At 34.5% G+C, this 14378-nt stretch overlaps 1 protein-coding gene across 6 annotated transcripts in view; it reads right to left on the bottom strand.

Annotated features, from left to right (window-relative positions):
• Positions 1 to 14378, bottom strand: part of BAZ2B (bromodomain adjacent to zinc finger domain 2B) — a 420528-nt gene that overhangs the window by 94016 nt on the left and 312134 nt on the right. For all 6 annotated transcript variants that reach the window (XM_055572451.1, XM_055572453.1, XM_055572452.1 and 3 more), the window contains 3 exons: positions 13655 to 13763; positions 13290 to 13391; positions 1758 to 1968 (listed from right to left, as the gene is read on the bottom strand). In XM_055572451.1, the coding sequence (XP_055428426.1) occupies positions 1758 to 1968; positions 13290 to 13391; positions 13655 to 13763 (422 nt within the window). The remainder of the gene's footprint in view (positions 1 to 1757; positions 1969 to 13289; positions 13392 to 13654; positions 13764 to 14378) is intronic.

Genomic DNA, 14378 nt, shown 5'->3' with positions numbered 1-14378 from the left:
GCAGCACTGTTTGTGATAGCAAAGATCAGGAAAGAGCTACAACAGTCATCAGAAGAAGACTACTTAAATGAAGTATGGTAGAATCATACATGGTATCACTTACTATTCCGCCATTAAAAGAATATGGTTGATTTTTAAGTGCTGATACAGAAAGATGTTCAAGATAAATTAACTGGAAAAAAGACAAGATGAATAGTATACATACTATAAGCCATTTATCTTAGACATCAAAAAGGATATATACGTAATTGTTGTTGTTTAGTCAGTAAATCATGTCTGACTCTTGGTGACCCATGGACTGTAGCCCACCAGGCTCCTCTGTCCACGTGATTTCTGAGGCAATAATACTGGAGTGGGTTGCCATTTCCTTCTCCAGGGGATCTTCCCTGGGATTGAACCTGCATCTCCTGCAGTACAGGTGGATTCTTTACTGCCACACCACCAGAGAAGCCCAATATATGTAAAACAACATATTTTATATGCATATGTACATATATGAGTATTTGAAGACATGTGTATGTAGGAGTGTATGTACATATTACCGGATAGACTAGTGAAATAATTGTTAATAATGATTCCACGCATTAATATTTTTTACAGAAGCCATTCTGTTTTATGAGTTTTTGTCACAGACATTTATTTTGTAATAAAAACAAAAGAGCTACAAAGAAGTCAATATTATTGTGCTGTTTACAATAAACAACAAACGTCATGCTTTCCCCCCAGAGAAAACCCATAAGAAATAAAATCCTGCATGTCTTTCAAGTCAGTTCTTATTACCGAACCTTTATTTTACATTGAGGTATGTGTATATACATGCTTGTGAATATAAGACACCAACATGTATGCTGATGCACATTCAGATAATCTTCACAAGAAGAGGCTTCCCAGTTGTAACTAGTAACTTAAACTCATAACAGGACTATTTTCTTTTAGTCAGCTTTTTCTGTGTCAGACATAGCCTGGGAACTTAATGTTAATAATTTATGTACAATTTTGACTCATAAGTACATCTGAGGTTATTATGAGTACTTTGTGCTTAATAGTGATACTTTCTGGTGGTCTTAAAATAAATATTTTTGAATTAAAACTACTACTTGGGCATTTTGAAAAGGTATGTAATATATGCATACTACAGAAGAACCCAAAGACTGGGGTTACATACCAGTAATTGGAGTTCTCTGACTGAAAATTTACTCCACAGATCCACATATCTTGGAGTTATTCCCTTGTACCACCTCAAGGAATTGGGGCTGTTAAAATGAGAATTTCCAGAAGGTTGGCACAACTTTAAGGCATGTGCCAAGTGCTGGTAGATTCCTTTTCAGTGCAAGCCTTAAAAGCTTGGGCTTCCCTGGTAGCTCAGCTGATAAAGAATCCGCCAGCAATGCAGGAGATCTGAGTGCGATCCCTGGGTCAGGAAGATCACCTGGAGGAGCCTACAGTCCATGGGGTCGCAAAGAGTCGGACATGACTGGGCGACTAGGCACACAGCACTTAAAAGCTTATCATCCACCTTTGTAATTCTAAACACACAGGGTATATTGTGTTTATGAGTACGGCTCTTCAAAGGAGCGTACCTAATCAAAGAACTCCGGTTACCAGTGGGACTTCTTATTTTTTCAGTTTTATTCTAACACAAATATCTCCTTTTCAGAAACTGAGAGCAGTGTCAATCATCCATAAGTCAAAAATATAAGAAATATTTATACTTTTTAATGTGATTATTACAATGTCAAATACATTATGTTTCTTACCCTGAGCTTGCAGTTTTCTTAGCAATTTGGCATCTGTGTTATCTAGAAATTCAGTGCTGCCAACATTTGGAGGCCGACCTTTCCGACGTCTTATCCTGGATTCCTCTCTTGCTCGCTGTCTATCTGGATTTGGTGGTCTTCCTCTACGACCTTCCATTGCCCTGATACGGGGAATGACATCCTCTTCTTTCAAAAGACACCACTGCATTCCCTTTTAATTAACATTTTATAGAAATAATGTATTATAAGCAAAATAAACACAAGTGGTTAACATGTCAGAAATAATTCTAGGAAAATTTGCAGATATTTTGAAATTTATAGAGCTATTACAACCTTTAGGGATTTTACTTGGAAAAACTAATACAATTATGTAAAGTTTAAAAATAAAATAAAATTTAAAAAAATAATAATAAATAAATTTATGTTTAGAATTATTCATGGACTTGTAACATTTTTTATATTCGTAATAAATTCAACTTTAAATACAGGGATTTCTATATATATATGTATAAACATATAAATAGATATTTAAAATCACCATTTCTGAACTATAATGACCATAAAGTTGGCAGATATTTAAAAATATTAAGTTGTGTGATGATACCTCTATGGATTTCTCTCATGGACTATCAGTTAAACCAAATATTAAGCTATCCAAATAACAGATGAAAGCTCTCTTTATAGAAACAATACAGTTAATACATCCAAGAAGGAATCTAAGAGTTAATTATCAGAATTTTTCAATACTTGATGAATACATCAAAGTATTGAACTTGAATGGTTGCCAACAACCAAAAAGAGAGACAGCTAGATAGACATAAGTCTCCTGATGGAGATTCAATTCATCACCTATAAATTAGTCTTGCCCTCTCACAAAGGGAAATAAAATATATACTAGACTTAATTATTATAACTTCACAGGAAAAACAGGGTGAGAAGTATATGTTTAACTACACAGCAAATCCAGTCTAGGAAATTCTACAAACTTCAACAATTTCTTCAACAAATAAATTTCAAGAAGTAAAAAAAAGAAAGAAAGAAAGAAATAGGATGTACCAAAAAATCCCAATGTGTAGACCTTATCTAGATATTGATTTAAATAGATAAACTGTTCAGAAAATTACAGCAATTAAAGGACAATTTAATATCTGAACAGTGACTATTATTTGAAATCAAGGAACTATTGTTTCAAAGTGTGATAATGGTACATTTGAGATTTCCCACTGTAAGCCTGCTGATGGAAACACATTTACCAGCATAATGCTAATGTATTATAGGAATAATCCTGTGCAGTGTGTAGATACCATCAGAGTCTGGTTTTCATTATCCTTTGTATGTCAATCAAAACAAATATATTATTGTTTGTGATGAGCTGCTTTTCTCTTAAAAAACAACACTATTTTGCCTTATTTACAGTCCAAATCAATATGTTAAGATATTAGAAAGGCACCCTTTTAAAATAATCCTAAAATAATTCACTTATTTCTTTTTAAAGAAATAACTCATTTAGTGTAAAATTTGAGAAAATGTTTTAAATGTGCCTTTTTTCTTAAAAAGAATCTCAAATTAGGAATTTAGCTTGAACCATTGTGGGCAATTCTGCAACCAAAAGTAATTAAAAGTTCTTGAGTTATATTTTATGCCATGATACCTAAACTTGGAGCAAGGAGTCTAAGAATATCTCACTCGAGAGGTACTAAAAAATATAAATACCATCCTGCTACCGTAATGGGTGACGGTTACATCCCACATTCCAAGCACCGTGCTTAGTTCCAGGCATTTCGATTATATTATGTTCCTTAATCTTCACAATAGTATTATCTAATACAGTGGATTTTATTGTATTTACTTTACAACTGAGAGAATTCAAGCCCACCTGAATAATTTCTTAAGGTATGGAGGCAACAAAGAACCGAACTGTGATTTGAACCCAATTCTCTCACTGTCATATGTGTGCTCTTAACCACCACATGTACTTTTTTAGTTGATGTTACAAAGATGTTCTTAAACTTGATAAATGACTGAACCCAATATTCAGCCATGAAAGTACAGCCAAGATTATGGCAAAGCAGAACTGTGTCAGAAAAAAAATTAATGAATATAATCCATGTATACAATAATATCTATACCAACCCTTTTCTGTAATTTCCAGGTAAAAATAATTTCACAAATTAATTCTGAGGAAAATAAGGATTTATTTTTGCTAAGATTTCAATGAAGTCAACAGAAACAAGAGCTGTACTAGCTCCATTTTCATACCATAAACCACTAAGAAGGAAGCAATGAAACCATTTTTATGTTCACCACAATGGGAAGCTTTTGATTAGTTCAGGTTTTCATTTTTCTGGTATGCTTTTAGGCACCAAGGCACTAAGCATCACATAAATTGAAAAATATAAAAGTAACATTTGTGACACTTGAAGTAGAAGAGAAAGACTAATAAAAGAGGCTGTAAAGGAATTTGCATTCAGTTTTTAAGGAATCTTATTAATAACAAAATCAACTTTTAGCCAAGAGATAAAGGGTTTGATCTGTTTTTCTGTTTTATCCAGGTACAATTTTACACTTATGTTTTATTCAGCTTAGTGTCAAAAAAGAAATGGAAAATGCTGGCGCCCAAGCTTACCAGACAATATAGTGACATTGTCATTTACATTTTTGCCCTTGACATTTCTAAAGTAAATGCTTTCTAAGGGAGTTGCATATATTGGATGGATATAATGTCTTTTGATTCCTGGATTTTAGAAAATAAGAAATGGATTGTTAGGAATCTGAAGCTTACAGTTTAATTCCCTCAGTAGCCAAAACTTACTCAACAAAAGAAAATTAACTTATTACTTTTTTTTCTTAGTTTAAGAATAACATAAAAGTTATTTTCATGAGAAAAATAAGAATTTTGTTGGATTTCCTTACAACTAGTTCACAGTTTAGCATTATGTCTATTGGTAGCTACTTTATGATATCAGAGCTTTATATACCATAAACTTTACAGCATAGGGATTCTTAATCTTAATAACAAAGTTTATTAATATCATATACTGAATAGCACTTGGAAGAAGTTAAAGAGTAAGAACAGTTATCTATGTGTGGAGATGAGTGTCACCAATTAAAAGCAGTTGAGAAAGACACGGTTTGATACAATTGTTTCCACAATGCTGATGATGCTTTCCATTACTCATAGCATGTTACCCTCAAAGACTTAGGACTGTCAAATATCTCCTTTCTACACTTGGATTCATACAGTTGGCTTTCTAGTATGGGCCCTTGCCTAGCCATCAAAAATCCTACCTGGTAGGTTAGTGACATAAATTTCCAGACTTTTAGTTTTTTGGTACTGATCTCTCATGTTCTCAGTGTCCATATGTGCCCACAGCTATGTGACACTAGGTGTGACAGTTAACAGCAGAATTGAATTAGAATCCTGGTTGTTGACTAGCAGGCTTTTGTTCTTACTTGAAAAATAAGTGGGTCGGAGGTGGCCTGCTGCAGGGTTGGGGGAACTGAGTGAGCAGTGGATGCATGGGACCTTTTGAAGGAGGTCACCATTATCTTCATTACCTCTGCCATGGTCTGGCCCAAGATAAATAACAGGGGGAACAAGCCCTGCTCATCAACAGAAAACTGGATTAAAGATTTACTGAGCATGGCCCTGCCCATCAGAACAAGAACCAGTTTCCCTGTCAGTCAGTCTCTCCCATCAGGAAGCTTCCATAAGCCTCTTATCCTTCTCCATCAGATGGGAGACAGACTGAAAACAACAGTCACAGAAAACTAACCAATCTGATCACATGGACCACAGCCTTGTCTAACTCAATGAAACTATCAGCCATTCCAAGTAGGGACACCCAAGACAGACAGGTCATGGTGGAGAGTTCTGATAAAACGTGGTCCATTGGAGAAGGGAATGGCAAACCACTTCAGTATTCTTGCCTTGAGAACCTCATGAACAGCATGAAAAGGCAAAAAAATAGGACACTGAAAGATCAACTCCCCAGGTCAGTAGGTGCCCAATATGCTACTGGAGATCAGTGGAGAACTAACTTCAGAAAGAATGAAGAGATGGAGCCAAAGCAAAAACAACACCCAGTTGTGGATGTGACTGGTGATGGAAGTAAAGTCTGATGCTGTAAAGAGCACTATTGCACAAGAACCTGGAGTGTCAGGTCTATGAATCAAGGTAAATTGGAAGTGGTCAAACAAGATGGCGAGTGAAAATCGACATTTTAGGAATCAGTGAGCTAAAATGGACTGGAATGGGTGAATTTAACTCAGATGAACATTGTATCTACTACTGTGGATATCTACCTACTTAGAAGCTATCCCTTAGAAGAAATGGAGTAGCCCTCATAGTCAACAAGAGTCCAAAATGCAGTACTTGGATGCAATCTCAAAAATGACAGACAGGATCTCTGTTTGTTTCCAAGGCAAATCATTCAATATTATGGTAATCCAAGTCTATGCCCCGATCAGTAATGCTAAAGAAGCTGAAGGTGAAAGGTTCTATGAAGATCAGTAAGACCTTCTAGAATTAACACCCCAAAAAGGTGTCCTTTTCATTATAGGAGACTGGAATGACAAAGTAGGTAGTCAAGAAATACCTGGAATAACAGGCAAATTTGGCCCTGGAGTACAGAATGAAGCAGGGCAAAGGCTAATATAGTTTTGCCAAGAAAACGCACTGGTCATAGCAAACACCCTCTTCCAACAACACAAGAGAACACTCTACACATGGACGTCACCAGATGGTCAATACCGAATTCAGACTGATTACATTCTTTGCAGCCAAAGATGGAGAAGCTCTATACAGTCAGCAAAAACAAGACAGGGAGCTGACTGTGGCTCAGACCATGAACTCCTTATTACCAAATTCAGACTTAAATTGAAGAAAGTAGGGAAAACCACTAGACCATTCAGGTATGCTTTAATCAAATCCCTTATGATTATCCAGGGGAAGTGACAAATAGATTCAAGGGATTAGATCTGATAGAGTGCCTGAAGAACTATGGACAGAGGTCTGTGACACTGTACAGGAGGCAGGGATCAAAACCATCCCCAAGAAAAAGAAATGCAAAAAGGCAAAATGGATGTCTGAGGAGGCCTTACAAATAGCTGAGAAAAGAGGAGAAGCTAAGGCAAAGGAGAAAAGGAAAGATATACCAATTTGAATGTAGAGTTCCAAAGAATAGCAAGGAGAGATAAGAAAGCCTTTATCAGTGATCAGTACAAAGAAATAGATGAAAACAATAGAATGGAAAAGACTAGAGATCTCTTCAAGAAAGTTAGAGATACCAAGGGGACATTTCATGCAAAGATGGGCACAATAAAGGACAAAAATGGTATGGATCTAACAGAAGCAGAAGATATTAAGAAGAGGTTGCAAGAATACACAGAAGAACTATGCAAAAAAGATCTTTACGACCCAGATAATCATGATGGTATGATCACTCACCTAGAGCCAGACATCCTGGAATGTGAAGTCAAGTGGGCCTTAAGAAGCATCACTAAAGAAGAAAGCTAGTGGAGGTGATGGAATTCCAGCTGAGATACTTCAAATCCTAAAAGATGATGCTGTGAAAGTGCTACACTCAATATGCTAGCAAATTTGGAAAACTCAGCTGTGGCCACAGGACTGGAAAGGGTCAATTTTCATTCCAATCCCTAAGAAAGGCAATGCCGAAGAATGCTCAAACTACCACACAATTGCACTGATCTCACATGCTAGCAAAGTAATGCTCAAAATTCTCCAAGCCAGGCTCAACAGTATGTGAACTGTGAACTTCCTGATGTTCAAGCTGGATTTGAAAAGGCAGAGGAACCAGAGATCAAATTGCCAACGTCCATTTGATCACTGAAAAAGCAAGAGAGTTCCAGAAAAACATCTATTTCTGCTTCATTGACTAAGCCAAAGCCTTTGACTGTGTGGATCACAAGAAACTGTGGAAAATTCTTCAAGAGATGGGAATACCAGACCACCTGACCTGCTCTTGAGAAACTGTATGCAGGTCAGGAAGGAACAGTTAGAAATGGACATGGAACAACAGACTGGTTGCACATTGGGAAAGGTGTACATCAAGGATATATATTGTCACCCTGCTCATTTAACTTATATGCAGAGTACATCATGAGAAACGCTAGGGTGGATGAAGCACAAGCTGAAATCAAGATTGCTGGGAGAAATATCAATAACCTCAGACATGCAGATGACTCCACACGTATGGCAGAAAGTGAAGAAGAACTTAAGAGCCTTTGATAAAAGTGAAACAGGAGAGTGAAAAAGTTAGCTTAAAACTTAACATTCAGAAAACTAACATCATGGCATCTGGTCCCCATCACTTCATGGCAAATAGATGGGGGAACAATGGAAACAGTGGCAGACTTTATTCTTTTGGGCTCCAAAATCACTGTAGATGGTGATTGCAGCCATGAAATTAAAAGACGCTTACTCCTTGGAAGGAACGTTATGACCAATCTAGACAGCATATTAAAAAGCAGAGACATTACTTTGCCAACAAATGTCAGTCTAGTCAAGGCTATGGTTTTTCCAGTAGTCATGTATGCATGTGAGAGCTGGAGTATAAAGAAAGCTGAGCACCAAAGAATTGATGCTTTTGAAGTATGGTGTTGGAGGAGACTCTTGAGAGTCCCTTAGACTGCAAGGAGATCCAACCAGTACATTTTAAAGGAAATCAGTCCCGAATATGCATTGGAAGGACTGATGTTGAAGCTGAAACTCCAATACTTTAGCCACCTGATGCTAAGAACTGACTCATATAAAAAGACCCTGATGCTGGGAAAGATTGAAGGCGGGAAGAGAAGGGGATGACAGAGGATGAGATGGTTGTATGGCATCACCCACTCAATACACATATGAGTTTGTGTAAACTCTGGGAGTTGGTGATGGACAGGGAGGCCTGGTGTGCTGCAGTCCACAGGGTTGCAAAGAGTCAGACACGGCTGAGCGACTGAACTGAATTATTTGAAAAAATTAACAGCATTGCAGTTTTTCCAGTGGCTCTATGTTTCCCACTTTATTGTGAAGTCTCCGCTTATTCCTTATCCCTGACTGTAGCTGAAGAGCATTTTGCTTAGTGTTTTATCTTTCTCAGACAATAAGCTTCTTTAAACTAGTGATCATAACTTCTATTTCTTTTATACTCTTCAGTTTCTCTATGAACATTATTTTTTCCTGAGAGCCAAGCCTTCAAGTTTATTTCTGTACTGATGTGTTCATACTTTCATTATGGAAAATCCATTTAGGGAAAATTTATTTGGGAAAAAAAATGCATGGAACATTAAATATCTCCCAAAATATTAATTTATAAGAAAAAGGCTCTTTTCAGTATGAGTGATATTTTTCTTTTCTCAAGGAAGTTCAGACATTAAAAAAAAATCTTAAAAAAGTATATCTCAAAGAGAGAAAGCAACGTTTTTTTCCTAAGTCACTTTTAACTTGATCCTTCTTTGCATATTTTCTTTTCTTTGCTTTATTGGCCTGGATACAGTAGACATTCATTGACCTTTGCTGGTGAACTTCCTGGTTGAAAAAATAAACTTAATTGTTATATTTATGCTTAAATGTTTTGTTTTCTACAATTCACAAAAATACTTTGCAATGTAGATTATCATATATTTAAAAATAATCTTTGCCATTAACATTCTGAAACCATCATATATTTCTAACAAAAATGTGAATATTTTTTACCTTTTAACCTAACAATCTTATTAAGGTAAATAAAAGAAACCCTATTTTATATTACCAAAATCTGCCTAGCTCAACCTTACTTTCTTTTATTCTGACATTCAAAAACAAAATAAAATGAAAACAATCATTGATATTAGGTTCAACCAGTCCTTACAATATGATGGAGAAGTCTATAAGAAATATATTTACCGTATTGCCTTTTCAAAGGAGTTTCACTGGCTAAAATAGTTAAAACAATTTCTTAAGAAGGTAGCTAAGCTAGTGTATCATGTGACTATAAAGAGTATATGGTTCATTTCATGAAATCTATCATCCTTAAAATCATGACTTTTATAGAAGCTGGTAGGAAGTGTTTGGTATCTAAGATCAGTAGATACTAACAAGTAGCCAGTTTTACAAATCTCTCACCACATTTGTAGACTGAAATAAACAAAACTGATAATGGATAGATTAAAGCCTCCCCCCCCAACTCCAATTTCTTGTGTCAACCCTTTCTTATTTAATTAGCAGCTTCTCTTTTTAATTTTAAAAAGGTAATCATTAGATTGTTGTCATTTAAGGATGAATTTACTAAATTTCAATAAATATGAACTCTCATGGTGGTGTTATTTAGTCGCTAAGTCATATCCAACCCTTTTGCAACCCATGAAATGTATCCTGCCAGGCTCCTCTGTCCATGGGATTCTCAGGCAAGAATATTGGAGTGGGTTGCCATTTCCTTCTCCAGGGGATCTTCCTGACCCAGGGATTGGACCTGTCTCTCCTGCATTGGCAGGCGGATTCTTTACCACTAAGCCACCAGAGAAGCCCCATGAACTCTCAGACCTCTCGTTTTACTGGACTATACACAATGAATCAATACTTTCAAAAAAGTTTGCTGTTAATAAATATATGTATAATCATTGTCTCAAGCTCAGAAATACTTTGCCAAAATGATTAACATAAAATAACTCTGCTTCTGTATTGTAGATATTATCTTCTAACAAAAATTATCATTTCTAAATTTCATCAGCAAAATACAGAGTACCACTGCTGCAAGTTTTTGATATATCTTGAACAAAATTAGAACTTATAGAACTGCTGTTGCAGTTGCTTTTTGGTTTTGGTAAGTTTAAGAGAAAAAATATGATGGAAGAAATATATTTTCCAATGTAAACATTTTATTAGGAGAGTGATTAAGAATATTAATGAATCTATAAATATAGCATTACATTTGTAATCAAACACCCAGAATAAATATATGTAGCTTGGAAAACTGTAGCAGTAACATTTAAAATCATTATGTAAAATTTCTATGTATTTGAAAACTGAATGTTTAGCTTTTTTGGATTATATGGGTAGATGTAATTATTTTTAAATAGGAAATTGTTTTTCACATTATAGTTGCAATACAAGCAAATTTTAGGAATTGTGAAACATGTAAGAACATAGGTAAAAATAAGATCCACTGTACCACCAACCATTACATCCATTATTAAATCTTTGACACATTTCCTTTCAGTCTTTCAATATGCATAGTTTTATTTTTTAATTTACGTACACCATCAGACCATTTATACAATTTGTGTTTACAAAATTTGTATATAAACATATACAGATCATCACTACTTGGAAACAGTGTCTTTGTCCCAAATTATATTTTATATCTTCTACAAAATTTAGGCCAATCAAAATTATTGGACATTAAGATACTTTAACAAAGACATGCAATCTTTGTTCATTTTCACAGAAAACTACTATATAATTATATACATTTCTAATTAACCATATGCTTATACATATTGATCATACACTGAATAAGTACATTTCTTTAACTACATGCATCTCTAATGAAGTAAACTTATTTTGATTACTTACCTTTAATTGTTGTTCTCTAAAAGTATCCTGAAATAAAATCAACTTTTATTTTTTAAATTGAGAGAAGTGTTCTCAAAATTGCTAATATTTTCCCTTAGCAGGCGGCTGAAATGTTGGCAGCTTAACATAGTCTTGAACTAATAATTCATCATATTTCCTTGATTGGAACTGATCTCTCAATAAGACAATATGCTTTGGAAAACACTGATTACATTTAATAAAAAGTGAATGGATGTCAAAGAACATTCTGCTCTGCCTAATGAGGCTTCATAGATTGAGTCTAATTACCACTGATACAAAACTAAAGTCCTTTATGTACTGGATAGCAATTAGCTTTCCTCTCTAGAATAAAATTCTATTTAACTTAAAAACATAAAGATATCATTGGCATATTTAAATGAGATAAGGTTATATTAACATGAATGAAAAGATTAAAAAATGGGAATTTTAAAATAAAATCATTATTGCCTTCTAAGGTTTATGACTTAAAACTGCTCTGCTATATATGAAGTATATAAAATAATGCTGTAGTTCACTAAAATTCTAAGAATCTGGTAAGTTACACAGATTTTTAAGTTGAAAAAAGAAAAATCCTAGAATGTATTTCCATAAACAAGTTAAATCTCAGATGAATTTGTTTTGGCATTTTAGATTCACTAGTAAAGAAACAAGTGGATGTGGACATAACTTGTTTCATAAAAAGTCATGGATGACAATGGAAAATAGGTTACACAATGAATGTAAAAGATCACTTGTCAGATATCTTGAGTTCAGTTAGGTTTCTACCTGGTTGAGATTGTGTCATCTTGGAAAACTCCCTTAATCTTTGAGCTCTCAAAATGAATGACTCTCTTGAAGAATTAGGAAGTAATTTTTTACTTCTATAACTATAAAATTAAAGGGTAAGATAGTATGGAAAAACTTGCCCATTCACAATAGAAAATATTAATCACTAGAAGAATATCTTTCTGGGCATTATAGTGGAAAAAAAGAAAAGTTCAATCAAGAAGGAAAATACCAACTTCAGTTGGCTAAGCATTTTAACCCTTTAAAACATTTTTATCCGTATGATTTCATTTTAACCTCATCATCATCCTATGAGGCAGAAGGAAAATTATGATTGTCTCTATTCTGCCGATAAAGAAACTGAAGTAAAAGAGGGCATGATTTTGTTGTTTGAAATCATAAAACTATTTCATGGATTAACAAGAATCTAGATCTCCTCACTCCATAACTAGGACTTCTTTCAATGGAGTTAATAAAGGGAATAATAAGTACATGTAGCTGAATCTAAGTATGGAATAAAGGCAAACCATTAAAGGAAACATAGGAAATGAGGTTTTAGTGTTAACTTCTTTGTGGTGATTGGTGAGGTTATGTACTTAATCCTTAAACTCAAAGAGAGCTGTGGTGATATTTTCATAAATGTGTGTAATTATTTAGAAATTCAATTTCTACAAAAAGGAGAAATTTAATTCATCCACTATTATGGAATTCCCCCTAACTCCATCAAAAAATTATCACACTTATGACAATGGATCATGTAGTATGGCATAATAAAATGGATAAGATCCTCCCCAAAACTAAGGCATATCTATCCTCTCTTAGACTGACTTATAAAAATTTTTTTTCCTATTCAAATTTTTTTTTCATGTTTACCTTTCAGGGAACTAATGTTTTCCTATATTTCTAATGAACATGCAGATACTTTTATACCTGTGTAAACTATCAAAATTAATGACAGAATTAACAAACAGGAAAAAGTTTACTTAAACTTGAAGAAAAAAAAAGTCAAAGCTCCTTGTTACTGAAACACAGTATATTGAGGCCTTGTGAGTGTCTACAAAGTTATATGTATAGCTATAAGAATTAACTAACAAAAGGCAATGCTCCAGAGTGTAGTGAAATTTACTTCATTTAGGTTATGTTACTACTTTTTGGTTCAAAGACTGTACTTTTTAAAAAGTGGATACCTGCGGTCCATCTCTGGCTTCATAGAAGTCACCCACTCTTATTTTTGCACTGAAGCTGAAATTGTCCCTTGAGATATCCATTATTCCATTTCTGCTGAGATACTGAAAAAATCACATATTTTTCCACTTCAGGTTTTAATAATTACAACCCAGCTTTGATGTATAGCTATCTTCAGGACACTATGGTTTTGTATACTCTATTAAAGGGCTATGGATTTAACAGATCAATTTAGGTTAAGCACATTCATTAGTCTCACACAAGAGAATATTTTGTGTTAAAGAACTTTGACAAAGGAGTGTACTTTTTTTCCCATAAGCAAGCTTAATAGGCACCAAATGTGTGTTATTTGGTGAAAAGTATGTACCTTTATTACTTCAGGGTACTGCCTAAGTTTCTTTCCACATGGAGCATAATATGCTACTTCTCCTTGAAGGCGCCCTCCAAAGTTTCTTAATCTTGTCTCTCTCTGCCAGCTACACATAATAGAAATGAGGGTTATAACATATTTAGTTTTAAGAGAACTTTTAAAAATAAAAATTAAAAAAATTTAAGAACACATGCTCTTTAGACAACACAAAAAATACAAAGAAAAATATAAACAGTATACAATCCAGATACATTAAAATAATTGAGATTTTTTACTAAGTAATTTAACTGAAGTTAATCAAACTCAATTTACAAATATTAAACAAATATCAAAATTTTAAGAAATCACACTGGCATGACTTTGGGTATTTGGGCATGTTCAGTAATGTGTCAGGGTATATTGAATTTATATTTGAAAAGCTTTAAATGAGAAGAATAAAGCAAACTTCGCTCTCTGCTCTTTGGGGATCACGAACTTGCAGTGTGAAAATTCTCAGTTCCTATTCAACCATTTTAGCCAAACTCTGCTCAAGTCTTTCAGTTTTACCCACAGTGGCTTTCTGCTGCTGCTGCTAAGTTGCTTCAGTCGTGTCCAACTCTGTGCGACCCCATAGACGGCAGTCCACCAGGCTCCCCCGTCCCTGGTATTCTCCAGGCAAGAACACTGGAGTGGGTTGCCATTTCCTTCTCCAATGCATGAAAGTGAAAAGTGAAAGTGAAGT

This window comes from Bubalus kerabau, chromosome 3 (assembly GCF_029407905.1).
Source record: "Bubalus kerabau isolate K-KA32 ecotype Philippines breed swamp buffalo chromosome 3, PCC_UOA_SB_1v2, whole genome shotgun sequence".
NCBI lineage: Eukaryota > Metazoa > Chordata > Mammalia > Artiodactyla > Bovidae > Bubalus > Bubalus kerabau.
The sequence above is the reverse complement of the archived record's forward strand: the minus strand, read 5'-3'. Positions and strand labels throughout refer to the sequence as shown.